This window comes from Mercenaria mercenaria, chromosome 3 (assembly GCF_021730395.1).
Source record: "Mercenaria mercenaria strain notata chromosome 3, MADL_Memer_1, whole genome shotgun sequence".
NCBI lineage: Eukaryota > Metazoa > Mollusca > Bivalvia > Venerida > Veneridae > Mercenaria > Mercenaria mercenaria.
Genome location: NC_069363.1, coordinates 20769386 through 20788847, shown reverse-complemented (window position 1 = coordinate 20788847; position 19462 = coordinate 20769386). Strand labels below are relative to the sequence as shown.

The 19462-nt window shown below is 36.3% G+C and overlaps 1 protein-coding gene across 1 annotated transcript; it reads left to right on the top strand.

Annotated features, from left to right (window-relative positions):
* The first annotated feature begins 92 nt into the window (after window positions 1-92).
* LOC123525306 (choline transporter-like protein 2) lies at window positions 93-17803 on the top strand. Its single transcript, XM_053539620.1, has 12 exons — window positions 93-140; window positions 1353-1424; window positions 11965-12031; window positions 12436-12497; window positions 12705-12811; window positions 13458-13511; window positions 13773-13859; window positions 14294-14409; window positions 15138-15304; window positions 16378-16470; window positions 17187-17279; window positions 17483-17803. Exons 1-12 carry the CDS (start codon window positions 93-95, stop codon window positions 17573-17575), a joined length of 1059 nt encoding a protein of 352 aa, XP_053395595.1. The 3' UTR covers window positions 17576-17803.
* The last annotated feature ends 1659 nt before the right edge of the window (window positions 17804-19462 follow it).

Sequence of the window (19462 nt, the reverse complement as noted above, 5' to 3'; positions counted from 1 at the left end):
AGAACTGTCTAAATAACACTGCAGACCACCGTCTGTTGTGATTTCTGTTCTTTTGCTTCCACGGCAGCTATATGTAGTTATTTGTTTTTCAGATGATAATAATATTAATTTTCCTTGCCGTTAGAAAGCATATCAAGCTGGTAAGATTTATACACTATTTACAATGTTGGTCTAATTGTATAATTGTTTTATTGCTGAACCTTTGTCTCGATAGTTTTAACTCACCTGGGAGGGAAGAGCGCATATAGTGATTTTAGATTCATTGGATGTTCGTCGTCCGTCCGTTCACAGTTCCTTTATAAATCCGAGACAATATCAACCAAAAATAAATAAATCGATAGATAAATGAAAAAAAAAAAAAAAAAAAAAACAACAACAGATTATTCCTTAAGTTCTCCCTCAGATAACATCAAATCTAGCTTATCTATGCGGAATTCCTTATGCAGTGGCTACAAAATGAAAATAGATCCTTCTAAGGAACCGCTGGCCAGATTTTGAAATAATTTCAATAACTTTTTCAGAATTGTTCCTTGGACAACACTTGACCCATTTCCTTCAAATTATTCTGTTTGATAAAAAAAAATGGGGTGGGGACAGTTTTCTTCATACGGCCATGATTATGGAAAACTTCAAAAATCTTGAAGCTGCTGACCCGAATTTAAAATAAATTCACACAAATGACCCCTTTACCATTACCTTCGCACCCCGCCCCCCCCCCCCCACCCACACACAGCATACACCTTTGAAAGAAAATATTTTGTTATACTTTAGAGTTTCTTGTGTTTGCTGATATTGTATTACGACATCAACATTACCCTCCCACATTTTGTCTATCCCAAAATACTTGTGTTATTATGCCCCTCCCATCCCCCCACCCCTCCCCCTCCCATACACTCATTACCCGCCCGTTTTTAGTGGAAACCTTCGAAAATCTTCTTGTGAGAAAACTTTGACCTAATTTTAAAATAATTTTAGGAGATAAATCCTCATGTGGTCCTCTACCAAACTGTCCAAACAAGCAGTGAAACTCAGTTGAGCGATCTAGGGCCATGATCTCGGATCATCACGGCCCTCATATTTTAATAAAACAGAGATAGATCTCAAAGGATCATTGAAGAATCATCCAAACCGCAAGTCACGCATACTGATTCTGTATGGAATGTATTTACCATTTTTTAATTTTCGGCTATATTTAGCAAACCATCCACACCTTTTTTCTCAATGTTTCTCATTTTTCAAGAATAGATATATTTTATAGATGTTGAGAATTAAAAAAGTAGCACACATTCCAGGAAAATGTTTGGAAAGCTGCTTGTTCTTTGTTCTGCTTGTTCTATGTTGGTTTGTTTTAGGTTGTAGAATTGTTCAAGCAGGCCGGAAAAGCCATTAGATGCATGCCCTTCCTATTGCTTCATCCGTTAATGGTAAGTATTCTCTTCTTAAGATATTTTCATTTCACAGATTTTTTTTTCAAAGAGCTCAAAAGTTACTAAAAGCTCCTGCGAGTGTCTAGCCATATTTTTGTTTATTATACCTCACATAAATGTCCAATGCAAATTTCCCATTAGTTTAATTTGAAAAATATATCATATTCCCCAGTGATTTTATATCACATGCGCAAAATCGTTATTTTCAATTTCTGCGCAGGTGATATGATCCATAATTTCATATCACATGCGCAACAGTGTTATTTTGTTTTTCTGCGCATGTGGTATTATTTTTTCATATCACCCGTTGAGAGATTGATACTTTCGCATTGATTAAAAGAGTGAGTCGGTATATTTTCAGACGAGGCCCTTATATAATTATACTTCAGGATTAAATTACCCCTTTTCTGCTGCTCTTGCATGTGCGAACACGGCCGAATTTTCTTTTTTATGCTACGTGCAAAATATTTCGAAAACAATTTTTCATCAAATATTGAATCGAAACTACCACAATAAGTTTGGAAATGATCTAACTAAGAAAACGAGTGCTCATGCGTATATGTTTCTTTTAGAGAAAAGAAAGTTATCGCCGTTTTTCGAACGCTACTGATTGACGCAATGTTGAAATATTAGAATAAATATAGGGGTCAGCTATATGTAAACGTCTCGATTAAATCTATCAAAAAAGTCTTATTACACGGCAAAGTCGCCACAAATTATAAGAGCTAACAATGTGCGTGAAATTAGCCAGAGCAGCCAGAGTAGCCAGAGTTCAGCCAGAGTTCGGCCAGAGTTCAGCCAGAGTAGCCAGAGTTCAGCCAGAGTTCAGCCAGAGTTCGGCCAGAGTTCAGCCAGAGTAGCCAGAGTTCAGCCAGAGTTTAGCCAGAGTAGCAGAGAAGTCAAAACTCTGGTTACTCTGGCTAGCCAGAGTAGCCAGAGTTCAGCCAGAGAAGTCATAACTGTGATTACTCTGGCTGGCCAGAGTAGCCAGAGTTCAGCCAGAGTAGCCAGAGTTCAGCCAGAGTAGCCAGAACTCTAGTTACTCTGGCTGGCCAGAGTAGCAAGAGTTCAGCCAGAGTAGCCAGAACTCTAGTTACCCTGGCTGGCCAGAGTAGCCAGAGTTCAGCAAGAAAAGCCAGAGTTTGTAGGATGTTAAAATGTTCTGGCTACTCTGGTCAGCCATAGTATCCAGAATAGCCCGAGTCACATGGATTTTATTTGCTTTGGTTAGTCTGGCCAGAGTAGCCAGAGTTTCTATGATTTAAAGAGCAGGCAGAGTAACCTGGTTCACAAAACATTTTCCGTCTTAGCTGAATTTGATTATGAAACTTAATATGTAATTTCTATCTAAATAGCATGTTTTAAACTGAATTTCAAGTTAATTACTATTTTTAAGTGGCTATTTAGAGTAGCCAGAGTAGCTAGAAATCTGGTTAATCTAGAGTAGCCAGAGTAGCCAGAACCCTTGTTACTCAGGCTGGCCAGAGTAGCCAGAGTTCAGCCAGAGTAGCCAGAGTTCAGCCAAAGTTCAGCCATAGTAGGAAGAGTTTCTAGGATTTTAACATGTTCTGACTACTCTGGTCAGCCAGAGTATCCAGAGTAGCCCGAGTCACCAGGATTCCTTTTGCTCTGGTTACTTTGGCTGGCCAGAGAAGTCAGAGTTTGTAAGATTTTAACATGTTTTTGCAAATCTGGTCAGCCAGAGTAGCCAGAGTAACCAGGTCCCATGTTCACAAAAGTTTTTCAGTCTTAGCTGGATTTGATTATGAAATTTAATAATTGAGCCGTGCCATAAGAAAACAAACATAGTGGCTTTGGGACCAGCATGGATCCAGACCAGGCTGCGCATACGTGCAGTTTTGTCAGCTTCCATGTTGTTTGCTTTTAAAGCGTATTGGACTTTGAGAAACTGTTAGCGAACAGTATGGATCCTAACGCTCAGGCTGGTCTGGATCCATTATGGTCTCAAACCCACTATGTTGGTTTTCTCATGGCACGACTCATATGTCATTTCTATCTAAATAGCATGTTCAGAACTGAATTTTAAGTTAATAACTATCTTCAAGTGGCTATTTAGAGTAGCCAGAGTAGCCAGGACTCTGGTCACTATAGCTGGCCAGAGTTTTAGCCAGAGTTTAGCCAGAGTAGCCAGAGTTCAGCCAGAGTAGCCAGTCCTGGTTACTCTGGCTGGCCAGAATATCAGAGTTCAGCCAGAGTAGCCAGAAACCTGGTTGCTTCTGGCTGGTCAGAGTGGCCGAGTAACCAGGATGTCAATTGCTCTGGCTACTTTGGTTAGGCAGAACAGCCAGAATTTCCGAAATGTCCATTGGTTCTAGCTACCTAGGCTAGCCCGAATAGCCAGAGAAATACTGTAATACTTATTGCGAAATGACCCTTTTGGTTCTCTCAGGTTTGATTTTTGAGTGTTTTATATATATCAAGTGATTCATAAAACGGACTTCAAAGAATTGTCTTATCTTTTAGACTGCAGCCAGAGTAGCCAGACGTTCTAGGATTTTATTATGTTCTAGCTAGTCTGGTCAGCCAGAGTAGTCAGAGTGACCATGATTTCATTTGGTCTGGCTACTCTGGCAGAACAGCCAGAATTTTCGAGATGGCCATTGGTACAAGCTACCCTGCTAATCAGAAATAGCCAAAGAAAATACAGTAAAACCTGTTGCCAGAGTAGCAGATTAATCAGAACTCTGGTTACTGTTGCTGACCAGGACAGTCTGTTTAATAATTTTCACATTAGTCTGGCTACTCTGGCTGGCCAGAGTAACCAGGAATAACTGAAATGCGCACGGGTTCTGGTTACTCTGGCTGGCCAGAAAAGCCAGAGAAAATACAGACAAACATGTAAACTAGAGCCATTTTTAAAATGTATGACCCTTTTTCATAAAAATCATATTATACATGATTAGGCTGCACTAACTGTTGTATATAATTATAATGTAAATAAAAAGTTAGACCTGTTGCGTTTTGTGTGTGTGGTATATGAAGGCTGAAATTCACAAAGATTAAAGCGGACAGGTCTATATATTTATGGTAGATTGAAAGTCTTTAAAACACGCCTAAAAATATAAAATAACAACAACAACAACAAAGAAACTGTAAGACGGCATGATTTTCGAACAAAGTTAAGAGTAACACGAAACAGAAAATGACACTTTCCAAAAAAAAAAGTAACAGGGTATATGCAAAGGCTGTTTGTTTATATATACTCAGCGTCACTGAAAAGTTACCACCATAATGACCCTTATATTTTAAAAATCGCACTGGACTGTGTTAAAGGTATAACACGACTACATTTTTGACGCAGCTGAGATGTCACTGGTGTAAAGATTTGTCAAATTCGATTAACTCCATTTGAGGCACTGGCTGCACTTGCAAAATGACTTTTTCCAGCAATGTTGACATGTACGAATTTTCTATCGCAAATCATTCATCGCACTTAAAAGTTAGTCGACAGACTAAAAGGAATACGTCAAAAAACCCAGAATATCCTTGCTAAGAATGCCACGTTTAAGGCACGATCAACGCCATCAGGCCATTGGCATGATTGACGCCGAACTTTCATGTCGCGAAATTGCACGTCGTATATGCTGTTCACACCTGACAGTCATGAAATGGGTTAGGAGACATGATCAGACAGGGTCTATGAGTAATAAACCGCGCACAGGCCATGAAAAAGTGACGTCGATATTGTATAAATAAGTAAAGAGGTATATATTAGGTGGTAACTTTTCAGTGACGCCGAGTATACATTGTAAATAATGCTTAGGTATGTTTTCTTTTTCTATAATTGTAATTATACAAAGTAGCCTGCAAGGTCTGTGGCAGAATATATCAGCATTGATATTTGATATTACAGCCCACATCTAATTTATTTTGAACTGGTAGGCGTCCAGGATTTTGGACGTTTTCAATCACTACTTTTGAAAATATTTTAACAAAATATTAAATTGACTACTAAGATACAAAAACAAAATTTTGATATTCCTTCAAATTTCTTCAAAAATGACTTTAGTTTCAACGTACCTCAAATCGGGTTGTACAGTTTTCTATAAGCTTATACAATGCATTTCCAAATTCATTGTTCTCAGGACTCTTAATGTAAAACTAAGAAGTCGTAAAAACATTGCGAGTCCGGATATTCAAGGCTATACTATACTAGTAATATGCCTGTATCATGTCAAAAGGTATTTTTCGATACAAGTTCTTAGAATATCCTTTAACAGTTTATACAGGTCCTGGCAACTTATTTATTACACACGATGTCAACAATCCACACGACAGCTACATTTCGGTTGCCTATGGCTAAAACCAAGTTACTAATTGATATATTGCAAATACCATTTTGTATGATGTTGCACCTTTTTGAGAAACCTTGTTTAAATAATTCCGCCTCCATAGCTCAGTGACTAGAGCGTCTGTCATCTAATCCGACCGTCGCGAGTTTGAGCCCTGGCGGAAACGGACATAAATGTGCCTGCCATGTTGGGGTCAAAATTACATCATGGCGAATAAAGGCTAAGCCCAGCACGGCACGACGATTAATGGAGCACAATTTTTTTAAAAAAATTTTGTCAATGTCCAGTTTTGAGCATGCCTTGAAAATAGCGTTGTCATACAAACAGTACAGATATTTCCCCATAAGTACGACGTTCCGTTTGGACAGTCATGACTTTTTATCTAATACTAAATCGTGATGCACAATGGTACAATGACGAAAACGCGATGGCACGATGATGAAACAACGGTTGTATGATGGTGAAAACACTGGCGCGACGGTGAAATGTCGATGTAATATCGCGTTTTCACCGTCGTGTTTTCGTCATCGTACCATCGTGTTTTCATCATCGTACCATCGCATTGTCACCATCCGGAGGTCATGCGCAGTGGTACAATACATGTTTCAGTAAAATACAGGCTTAATACAATCTCATTTTCACATTGCAATTTTACAGTTTTATTGAACAGAGCACTGAACATTTTGGAAAACAACAGAATCTAAATGGTAAATTTCTTCTCTCAAAATACATTTAGATACATTCATCTATTGTTGACAAAAAAAATGTGTACGGGACTACGCATTTCTAACTGGAAGGCTATGGTACGATGGTGAAACCACGATGGTACGATGATGATAACGCGATGGCACGATGGTGAAACCACGATGGTACGGTGATGATAACGCGATGGCACGATGGTGAAAACGCGATGATATGATGGTGAAAACGCGATGGTACGATGTTGAAAACGCGATGGTACGATGATTGAAACGCGATATTACATCGACATCGCAAAATCGCGATTGCAGCATCGTACCATCGCGTTTTTACAATCGTACCATCGTTGTTTCATCAATCGTGTCATCATATAGAGTAATATATTAAATCCTATAAAAATAGTCTTATTTTCCTTTAGGCCCAGACTATATATATTTTGTATGTAGCATGGCCTAGTGAATGCCTCTCTTAAAATTGAGCAAATCATGTCCCCTGATATCAAAATTGCCCCCGCTTGTGCTAATGAGCTTGCAAAGTCTTTCAGGAAAATCTTTTAAAATCTTCTCATAAGAACTGCAATGACAAGAATAAAGATATTTTACATGTTCAAACCAATACCCCAGAGTCAAAATGGATCCTACGTAAGTTTTACATAGAAAAAAACATGATATACTTACATAGCAAACATCTTTCAGAGCCACAAGGGTACTAGTAAGAGCTGAAATAGTTTGCATGTAAATAAGCAAAATTTATAATGTAGTTCTTTCAAACTTGATTGAATCACCACCCCCGGGGCAATATAAGCCTCTCTCTGTGGATTATCAAGTATACTTTTAATCTTATACAATATAAGTTTAAAATTTCCAGAATACCCAGAATTTAGAGTTGACAATTACAAATTGTGAATTTTTACTATGACTGTCATATCCCACAAAGTCCAGGTAAGCGATTCAGGACCACAAATGTCCTGTAGTTTATACTGATATCATAAACAATTTCAGTGAATTCCATATAACTTTGAGTGTAAAAATAAAGAATATTTATTTGAAGGCTTCTTGTTTTGTATTTATTTAACTTCAGTGTTTGCCTTGAATTTGTACCAAATAAATTAACTTGAAGACATAACGATAATATAAAGAAATTGAAGAATAAATTTTCATACATGTTGACAACAACCAATTCCTGAAACTTGCATATTAAAGTTGTGGAAGTTGACGAAATGTTGACATGTGAACACATACACTTAAAGCGGCTTAATAACGGTATTTCATCTAAACCCTTGGAAAAAGGTAGGTACCTGTGGCATGAAATCAAAACGCAAAATGCCATTCAAAAATTGATTGTGGTCACCTTATGCCATCAGACAATCAACATTCCATGTTGTATAACTCGGTATCACTTGTGTATGAGTATGAAACGATACTCACTGTGTTCGGATTAAACAGTTATAGGACTGCTAAATGATAAGACTATTCTTTAAAGTCCGTTTGATGAAACACTTGATACATGAAACACTAAAAAACCCTGAGGGTACAAAAAAGGGTCATTTCGCAACATGTTAAAGCCTTAGAAACTCTGGCTACTCTGGCAGAAGTCCGTTTTATGAATCACTTGATACATAAAACACAAAAAAAAAACCAACCCTGAGAGAACCCAGATAGTCAACAATCTTCTCACACCTTTCCAATATAGCTTCCGTTCCAAACATAGCTGTGAGGCTCACCTATTATCCTTTAAAGAAGGAACTTTTGACAATATCCAATCTGGAAACAAACAGGTCTCATTGTAATGGATTTCTAGAAAACTTTCGACAAGATTCTCTATAAAATCGTGAAACTTTGTGTCGATAGAATCTCTCTATCCTGGATTCAATTTCCTTAGTAACCGTTCTCAATCTGTAGTAATTGAAGGCTCACACACTTTACCAGTTCTTTCAGGGGATTCCTCAAGGTTCAGTGTTGGGTCCTTGTCTCTTTCTTTATTTTATCAATGACCTTCCTGACTCTGTTAAAGGCAGAATACGCTTATTTGCTGATGACACTATCATATACCTCAACATAGACTCGTTAATAGACTCTTACAAAGTTCAAGATGATTTGACAAAGTTAGAATAATGGGAACGTAACTGGTCTATGCAATTCAATCCTGATAAATGCGAAGTAATAGGAATCTCAAAAAAAAAAATATCATCTTACCATATATATTACTTAATCAAGACCTAAAAACTACAGAAAATGCTACATATCTTAGTGATGTCTTAACTTTGAAACACTTACTGAAATATTACATCTTCAAAAGCTAGTAACACTCTCAGATTTATGCAAAAATGTGTACAATTTTATAACAATAATATTAAAGAAACTGCCTAAAAACATACGTTCGCCCACAATTAGAATACTGTAACACCATATTGCATCCATTGCAGAAAAAACTTAGTATATGAGATTATTATCATTATTATTATTATTACTAATCCAAATTTGTTGAGTGCCCATTTAATATAAAATATACGTTCAAGGGCGCTTAACAATTAAACATGTGACATATTGCAGATATGTAGGTAAATCATAAAAACATGGCATATGCAATATTAAAACTGAAAGTGAATGATTTGATTAATGGTTATTTGTATAACATTAATCGGGATGCATGTATTCTTCTATGTTCTAGTGTCTGCCATTAAGTTTCAAACATTGATGTTACGCTGCTTTGGTATGAGTAGCCAGAACATGTTAAAATCCTAATAAAGTCGTGTTACTCTGGCTGAACTCTGGTTACTCTGGCCAGCCAGAGTAATCAGACTTCTGGCTACTCTGGCTGAACTCTGCCTACTCTTGTCAGCCAGAGTAACCAGAGTTCTGGCTTCTCTGGCTACTATAAATAGCTAACTGAAAATAGTTGTTAACTTGAAATTCAGTTTTAAACATGCTATTTAGAAAGAAATAACATACTAAGTTTCAAGATCGAATTCAGCTAATACTGAAAATGTTTTGCGAACACGGGACCTGATTACTCTGGCTACTCTTGCTGACCAGAGTAGCCAGAACATGTTAAAACCCTAGAAACTCTGGCTAGCCAGAGTAACCAGAGCTACTTTAATTAACCACTTGAAAATAGTTATTAACTTGAAATTCAGTTTTAAATACGCTATTTAGATAGAAATGACATATTAAGTTTCATAATTAAACTTAGCTAAGACTGAAAATACATGGTACCTGGTTACTCTGGCTACACTGGCTAGTCTGGCTGATCAGAGTAGCCAGAACATGTTAAAATCCTAGAAACTCTAGCTTCTCTGGCTGAACTCTGGCTACCCTGTTAGAAACAGCCAGAGTGACCAGAGCAAATGATATCCTGGTGACTCGGGCTACTGTTGCTACTTTGGCTGAACAGAGTAGCCAGAACATGTTAAAAATCTAGAAACTCTGCCTACTCTGGTTGAATTATGGCTACTCTGGCCAGCCAGAGTAACCAGAGTTCTGGATACTGGATGAACTCTTGCTTAACTCTGGCTACTCTGGCCAGCCAGAGTAACTAACTAGAGTTCTGGCTACTCCAGCTGAACTCTGGCTACTCTGGCTAGCCAGAGTAACCAGAATTATGGCTACTCTGACTGAACTCTGACTTCTCTGGCCAGCCAGAGTAACCTGAGTTATGACTTCTCTGGCTGAACTCTGGCTGAACTCTGGCTACTCTGGCCAGCCAGAGTAACCAGAGTTATGACTTCTCTGGCTGAACTCTGGCTGAACTCTGGCTACTCTGGCCAGCCAGAGTAACCAGAGTTTTGACTTCTCTGGCTGAACTCTGGCTACTCTGGCTAGCCAGAGTAACCAGAGTTTTGACTTCTCTGGCTACTCTGGCTAAACTCTGGCTGAACTCTGGCTGAACTCTGGCTACTCTGGCTGAACTCTGGCCGAACTCTGGCTGAACTCTGGCTACTCTGGCTGCTCTGGCTAATTTCACGCACATGAGCTAACAAGTAAAGACTCTTTAATTCTGTCTTCATTATTTGGTTAGTACTTTTAATGTTAAATAAATCATTATGTTGATTTTCCTGTGTGGTTCTGGGACGATCTATGTATGAAAAGAACAGGAACCACTGCCTTACCCTTGCATGATCGTAAGAGGCGACTAATAGGGTCTCAAGACTTGGTTTTGCTGTAACTCTGTGATTCCAGCAGGTATGCAAATTTTGATTCCATACCTCATGTTTTTATTTCGATGTAAATGAGATGTGAAACCAAAATGTGTAGTCCTGTTTGGCGCCATATAAAACCCAAACAAATAAATAAATTTCCAGTAAATGATTGACCCTTATAATATTTCGGTATAATAAAATTAATATTGCATTCCTGAGAGGGTGATATGAAAAATGTTCACCCCTCGAAATATGAATATAGACCTCGGCTGGCGCCTCGGTCAATATTCATATATCTCGCGGTGAACATTTTTCATATCACCCTCTCAGGAATGCAATATTTATATAATATTCTCTAAAAATACATTTATATCGAGAAGAATTAAGGCTGGTGATTTTGTATCAGAATTCCAAGGGCAGGAAATTATTGACTGAAGGCAGCTGCTGTTGCAATTACTCTGTCTGTCAGACATCTTGCTTAGACAACCCTTTGCTGCGTGTATTGTAGAAAATTCTCACTCTTCCATTAAGGTTAATGGCTGGCGAGATAGATTCAAATAGTATTAAATAATTAATTCTCTGGTTTGACTCGTTACTTTATTACTATCATTCCCTTTTAAACTTATCACGATATTTCGATGTGCAATGTAAGGAATCAATCATCTTTCCTTGAAGGTCAAGGTTCCAAAGAATCCTAACGACTGCGCATTATTGTCTGTACCATAATTTTGTTATTCTAACACCAATTTTATTTATTTGGTATAAATATAACGTTTCAGTTATATCGTGTACACTGCGCTCTATTCGTCCGTCGTAAAGGTCAAGGTCACGAGGTATTAAATGTGAGCGAAATGTTAGGGTTATATTTTCTATACACATGTTTTCATTTTATCGTAATTTTTGAGAAATATTTATCCCAGCATTGCTGTGTGTGGAACGTGGAACCTAGACTCCGTTTGCGAGGTTAGTGTCATTAGGGATAGAACGTAATTTTGATAATGAACTTTTTTGTTACCAAATTTTCTACTTCGTTTTTATTTGCGGAAATATCATGTGCCACAACATTGCAGTATGAATTTGAAATAGTCTATTTATTTGCAATCTTCAAGTTCAGTGCGATCAATGTGCAGCAGACACATGTACAAAAACGTCCTACGGGAATTGTTTTGATACCTTGAGATCCTCCGAGTATCATATTGTAATTCTTTTTTTCTGCTATTGGTAAAAGGGAGTCACGTCAAGTCGCTTCGTTTGATATATAATTGTTTTTACATGCTGTCTTTGTACGTGTTTTCATTTCTTAAATGTATTGAATACTACTGTTTGAAGAGATTTTAACTCGTGCCAGTTTGCCTCTTATGTGATACTTTTCTTGATTTGTATACAGACAGTAGCATTTCTTGGAGGAGTATTTGGAGCACTGACGTTTATCTTTCTGTACATTGAAACAGCAGGTATATTTCTTAAATAGTTAGTGAAAAAATATCTCCTACAATGTAAGAGGCTTTAGATGAGATGACTTAAACGTTTACATTGACTGTAGCACATTCTGTATTTGATATTGAAGCTAATTTCAAAATTCATATATATGTTGTAGACTTATGATGAGCTAGTTTAATGTATCAAGCCATCTGAAATTATTTAATAATCTAACTCTTTATTTTTGAACCTATAAGCTGTATCCAGGCGCCTACCTGTGCCGTTTATAATGCCCAAAGAGGCAAGTAGGATCTTCCTCCATCATTGCAGATGGAGAGTCAGCATACATCTAATTTGCCCGCGTGTATGATCATTCTTATTCTCATGTTTGTCATTGCATATCTTTGTATTTTGTTGACAGATATCTACTTATTTTCAGGGATACCGGAAGTGGACCAAGCCACTAAAACCGCTCAGTATAAACCAGACAAACTCCTAACAGTATGATTTTTTTATCTGTAAAGTACTATACTTATTTATACAATATATAATCAATTCGGTCAATCAATCAATCAATCAATCAATCAGCATGAGTAATAAGATGTAACATTTTAAAGTAAGAATAAAGACATAAAGATGTTTTAAAATATAACCAGAAAGATCAACCAATTCTTTGAAATACTGTAACCTTGTTGTGTTTATTTTCAGGTATTAAAGTGGTATTATATTTTTGGCATTATCTGGATTCTCCAAGTTATCCTAGCGTGTCATAAGATGACTATAGCAGGAGCTGTTGTGAGATGGTATTTCACAAGGTAAATAGTTATATATATCAGTTTTTCTGTTTTAGGGGTTAAGTTTAAAATTTCTATTACAGTTCGATACAAAATGCATATCTTACATAAGAATCAAGTGAAAACCTGTATCAGGTACAAAATGCATCTGTAAAATCAATACACAATGTATCTGTTAAATTCATAGAGAATGTATATGTAAAGTCCACACAGAATGCTTATTTTCTTTTCATTTTTCAAAGTGCGTGAGGTAAGAGACTCATTTTGATATGTCCGGGTACATTGTGAGATTCCGTCTTACCTGCCAAAAGTGAAGGCTTCATTCTTACCCTCCTCTCCTCTTGCAATAAGTGTGAACGGGCCGTTGAAAAAAAAATGGGTCAGAAAGTGGAAGTTCACTCTTTGAATTTCTAGAATATTATGTATTTGCCGTATACGATTTCGGCATTTCCCGACAGGTACGGAATTCCATAGGTTTTTGAGCGCCGAAGAATGCCGAAGTAGGATACGGAGAATCAATAATCGCACGGAAATTGTCAAAATATTGTCAGTAAAACTCTGAATTCGAAAATGAATTGCAGTCAGCATATTAAAATCTTTTTTAAAATATTTTCTTTAATTATTGGATTTTCCCTGCTGCATAAAAGTAATATGTTTTGCTATTTAGAGACAAGAAGAAATTGTCGTTTCCAGTTGTACGGTCCATGTGGAATATAATCAGGTAGGTAGTGTTGTTATAAGAAATAAATCTCCGCAACAATAGTTATTGTTCTGTATAAGATGACATAATTTACATGAAATTTTTCTTTCTGTTTGATACATTGATATACTAGTAATAACATCAATGATAATAATATGAATATTGTGCAGAATGCAAGATAAAGAAGTAATAAAACTATGACAAAGTAATACACAATAAAACAGGTGCAAAAACGTGTTATTAAATATACACGTAGTCATGTAATCTGTTTTGATTTTTCAGATTCCACTTTGGCTCGATAGCACTAGGGTCCCTGATCATAACCTTCGTGATGTTTATAAGGATGGTGCTATCTTTTATAGAAAACAGGTATGTCATACCTAAACACAGTCTCAGTCTCACAACTGCGTATATATAGAAGATTTCAATTTCATATTGCAAATTACGTTTTTACCAAAGATCATACAGGAAATATTAGCGCTTTTTCTAATACTTCCGAGCTCACTAAAGAATTGCCAGTGTGTATTTCGTTATTTAAAAAAAAATATTTGTAACCTGTTTCATTAATTCTAAAACAACTTTCATTTAATTCGTGTTATTCTTTTCACCATGCATGGTACATTACATAAAGTTTTTTTTTTCAATATACTTCTGGTCAACCTAAACTGAACGATACTTTTTCCAAACCCATTTATTTCTGGTTCATGATGTTTACACGATATATTTGTCTTGTATGCTTGATTATGACGTGTAGAACAATTAGAATATATACCATATTGAACTGGTGCGTTTTCTTGTTTCAGGTTACGAGGTAGAAGTCACCCAGTTGCAGTATTTCTGCTGAAATGTTTCAAATGTTGTCTTTGGTGCTTTGAGAAGTTTCTGAAATTTCTCAATAATAACGCTTACATCGAAATTGGTGAGTCTGCTAAATACGAATGACTATTTGCAGTTTCAAAACCAAATTAGGCCGCATAGATCGATCTTTGTATCAAAAAAGGAGCGATTTATTACTTTAGAAGTCATTTACAGCTTTTACAGCTGATTTTGAGACCTCAAGAACTTGGTTTGCATCACATTGAACAACAAGAGCATCGCAATGCGGTGCAATATACACCCGAAGGTATGACCATTGACCCTTAAGTGTGACCTTGACCTTGAAGTGAGCCATCCAAAACATGCGCTCTGCACTTCGTCTCGATGTGGTGAACATTTTTGCCAAGTTTCTTTAAAATCCTTCAAGCAGTTCAAGAGTTACCGAAAGTCCCCTAAGTGTGACCTTGGCCTTAAAGCGAGCCATCCAAAACTAGCTCTGCACGTCGTCTCGATCTGGTGAACATTTCTGTCAAGTTTCTTCCAAATCCTTCAAGAGGTTCAAGAGTTACAGAGCGGACACGAAATTGCTAACGGACAGACGGATGGACAGACAGGCGGACACCGGCGTCATGACATAATACGTCCCTTCGGGCCTATAAAAATTAAAGATTTCAAATAGAACCTTTTTTTTTAGAAAATGTTTTAGAACGAAACTCTGTTGCCTTTGCTTCTTTATATGAATACCTATAGTTTTCACTTGGCAGAGTGATAAATGTTTCGGCCGCATGCTCCACAAAGCAAATACACGTTTTGTAATAATCTGTATTTCAGCTATACATGGGCACGGATTTTGCAAGGCAGCTCGCCAGGCGTTCCATGTTATTTTGAACAACACGCTAAGGCTTGCTGCCATCAACTCGGTGGGAGATTTTGTTCTATTTATTGGTAAAATTGCCACAGTGGCTGCTGTCACAGTTGTGGGTATTGAAGTTATTTCGGTAAGTCTACTTTCAAATAACTGAACATGGATATGCACCGAGCACTGAAAAATACAGTTGGAATTTATATAGAATTAGTGACATGTATGAACTGTTGTATAATGTTCAGTCTGGTAATGACATATTCTTTTGTTTCGGTTTCACAAAGAATGTTCACATAGCTTTGCATTCCTTATACATACATTTTATTCTGTACATATGGCTATCATTTAAAGGCATATAGCTTTGAAACTTATTTTTTCTTTTTCTAGGTCAATTATCAACCTCACTGGGTCAAGTCCCATAACTCTGACATGTATTTTGAGCAAATTATGCCCCCTTTTGGACTTAGAAAATCCTGGTTAAAATTTTACATGCAAGTTATTATCTCCAAAACTAATGCAGATATTGAATTGAAACCACATGTGTCTTTGGGGTTATAAAACTAGTTGATAGCATCAAGTCCCATAACTCTGACCTGCATTTTGGCCAAATTATGCCCCTTTTTGGGCTAAAAAGATCCTGGTTAAAGTTTTGCGTGCAAGTACATACAGCTATTACTACAAGGCATATAGATTTGAAACTTATTTTTTCTTTTTCTAGATTAATTACCAACCTCACTGGGTCAAGTCCCATAACTCTGACATGTATTTTGGGCCAATTATGCCCCCTTTTGGACTTAGAAAATTCTGGTTAAAGTTTTGCGTGCAAGTTACTATCTGCAGAACAAATGCAGATATTAAATTGAAACTTCACACGTGCCTTCGGGGTTATAAAACTAGTTGATTGCATCAAGTCCCATAACTCTGACATGCAATTTGGTCAAATTATGTCCCCTTTTGAACTTAAAACTTCTGATTAAAGTTTTGCATGCAAGTTACTATCTCCAAAACTAATGCAGATACTGGATTGAAAGTCTATAGATATTTTAACATTTAGGGTAATATTTTCCTGCTTCTGGGACAATAATTCGAATAGCATTGGCTGTCTTACGGACAGCTCTTGTTTTTATAAAGTCATCACATGATACATATGATTACATAACTAGCTAAATACTACAAAACAATACAAATTACTTTTCAATATTCTTACAGGTACGAAAAAGCATACATTTTGTTTGGTTGCCAGTCACTTTGACGGGAATATTTGCGTACTTGATAGCAGGTTGTTTCATGTCGGTGTATGAGGTATGTAAAAACCATACTGGGTACCCAGTCATGACACTACTGATATAGCCAGAACTCAGTGTTGTTAATTTCTAGTCCCGGTTTGGAGACTATGGAGACTATTCAATATTTGTATAATACAGTTTCGTTTTAGCCGGTTTTAAGAATGTTTCACATTTCATTACCTCTTCTGAACAGACTAATTCAAACATAGACGGCTGTTATTTGATTGGTTGCATCCATGTTTCCAAAATATCTTCTTATTTATGTGAAAGCCATCTACGAGTGTAGTTTCCCATATCTGATTGTTATTGTTTTTTTTCGTGAAAATGAACAAATTTTGTGTCGAAATAAAAATCAGTTACTGACTAGGCAATTCACCCATTTTATTTCAGTTCTGCAGTTATAGCCTCGTTTAAGGGTATAAGTAGAGACTATTTGTTGTAACAATTGTAATTTATAGACTCAATAGAGATTACATATATGTATTACATATTAAAGGACCGATTAAGGGTGAATAGAATATTTGTTTTGTAATTATAGCCTCGATTAATGGTATAGACAGAAAAATATTTGTTTTACAATTATAATCTCGATTAAGAAAATAAAGAGAAATTATTTGTTTTTGCAATTACAGCCTCGATTGTGGGTATAGATAGAGAATACTTGTTTTACAACGAACTAATCATCTGTAATAGACAATACAATAAACCTACAGATAGAAATTTTACTTCCAGATGACAGTCGATACCATCTTTATATGTTTCTGCGAGGACACGATGATGAATGACGGAGATACAAGACCATATTTTATGAGCGTTGGATTAAGGGCAAGTCATTTGCACTAGTTAGATAATTTACTATCTATCAATAACAATACTACCTATATTAGTTATATTTACATTTTCAGTTACACTGAAGTTGTAATTTTACTACTTCCAAGTTTGTCAGCTAGCCAGTTTCATTTTGAGGATACTTTGTCAAACAAATAACGTCATCGAGACAGTGTTTAACCGCCCCATTTCTGTTGCAGAGATGTATGTCAGCCGGACTCAAAGTCGAAAAATCAAAACCCGAAGAAGTTGGTGATAAGATGATGCAAGACAATAAGATGCAACAAAAATAAAATTTTGAACATTGTTTATGCCAATAAGTTAAACACATGCCTAAATCATTCTGTGACATTTGTCTCTTTCTGTTTGTAACAGGTGTGTTTTTAAAATGAACTGGACTGTTGGTTTTGTATCTACATCCTCTCAATTTCCAAAACATTGTCTAATGTGTAAAATGATACATTTACGTACCTTTATTTCAATGGAAACATACATCTTGTACAAATACATACTGAACTGGAGGCAGTCATCTATTTTGCTATTGATCTTAAAGAATTCGGGTGTAGATATATTTTCAGAAATAAATAACGTACAGTGAACGGGTATCGGTTTAAAATTTAGCTGAATTTTTCATTAATTCTGACTTGAAGACATGGATAAGCACGATTTTCTTTAAGTTAATAAATATTGATAGTTTAAAACACAAACATATTGGGAAATAATACAAGGGGCATACTGATATATGTATTCAAAATAATATACCTTGTAAAAAGGAACAACGCACCATGAAACTGTCTTTTACAGCAAAAGTTGTAAAAGTGGGTGCTATTTCTCCGCAATTATACCCCACTGTCGCAGATTTTACGTTGAGCATTTTTCCACGTTGTTGATTTACGTGGCATGGTCGGTACTTTGCCAGTTAAATAGAAGTATTAATTTGGATAGGGATTTACATTTCTTGCTTACCTGGAAGGGAAAGATATGGTTATCCGGATAGGAGATCACCTTATCTTTTCTCTAGGCAAAAAAAAAAAAAGGATCTAACACGGAAAACTAAAATTACGGAAACTTCATGCATTAAATCGTCAAAATACTTAATAAGTGTTTTTAGTGTAAAGCTTATGGAGAGAAAACTTTAAATGGAAGAGAGACGAATTTGCATTTATCATTCAATGTTCAGAGTTCTAGCTGAAACACCATAGTTTGATTTTCTCCTATTACGTTATATTCCAATAACAATAGTTGCACGTTTAGGATAAAATCAATAAGTATTGTATAAACATAAAAGTAAAATCACTTTCCTTTTCGTTATCATTATTTGTCAACAATATAAAAATATGGAGTTTCATGACACCTTCATAATACAGTATAATAATAATAATAATAATAATAATAATGTGAATTTGATTTTCTATCCACAGTCAACATTTCATTGATGTACACAACGCAATACAACCATACAAACATCCATCCATCCATGTACATTGCTACACGCACGCACGCACGCACGCACGCACGCACGCCAACAAACCATACAGCCATAAATGCGGTCAGCCAGCCAAACAGCCGATCACGTAGCCAAACATTCAGGCATACATACATGCATAAATATATGCATGTATCCATAAAACCATCCATAGAGCATGTCAGCCATGTATTTCTCTCAACTATCATCTCTTTCTGAAAAACATGTCTACTACACCTTTGTTCAGTTGTGGTGAAATTGAAACTAACTTCCAATACTTCGACTGCATGTTGTATGTCATATGTCCTTTGTATAATTTGGCTTGACAGTCTTCAAACCTTTGAAATATACCTGGATACACTATTACTCGGTGACCAAACCCTTACAGATCAAGATGATAGCTAAATTTTTACATTAGCACGGACAGAACGATTAAAATAGTCATATCCATTAATATTTATATTGGAAATTTCATAGTTCCATACTGTAAACAGTAAAATATCGTAATCCTTTACAAAATTATAAAAGTCATTATCGTTCAATTTTAGACCAATATCCTAAATGTTCTACAAAAAAAAGTTAACTGTTCCTTTTCATCATCCTATGATGCTTTGGGTTCACTTTATGACAACAGTCTTTAGTGTTCTTTGATCGGAAGCGAACTAACTGTGCATCTACGATTTTCAATGAAACGTTTGTCGCCGCGTAGTTTAGT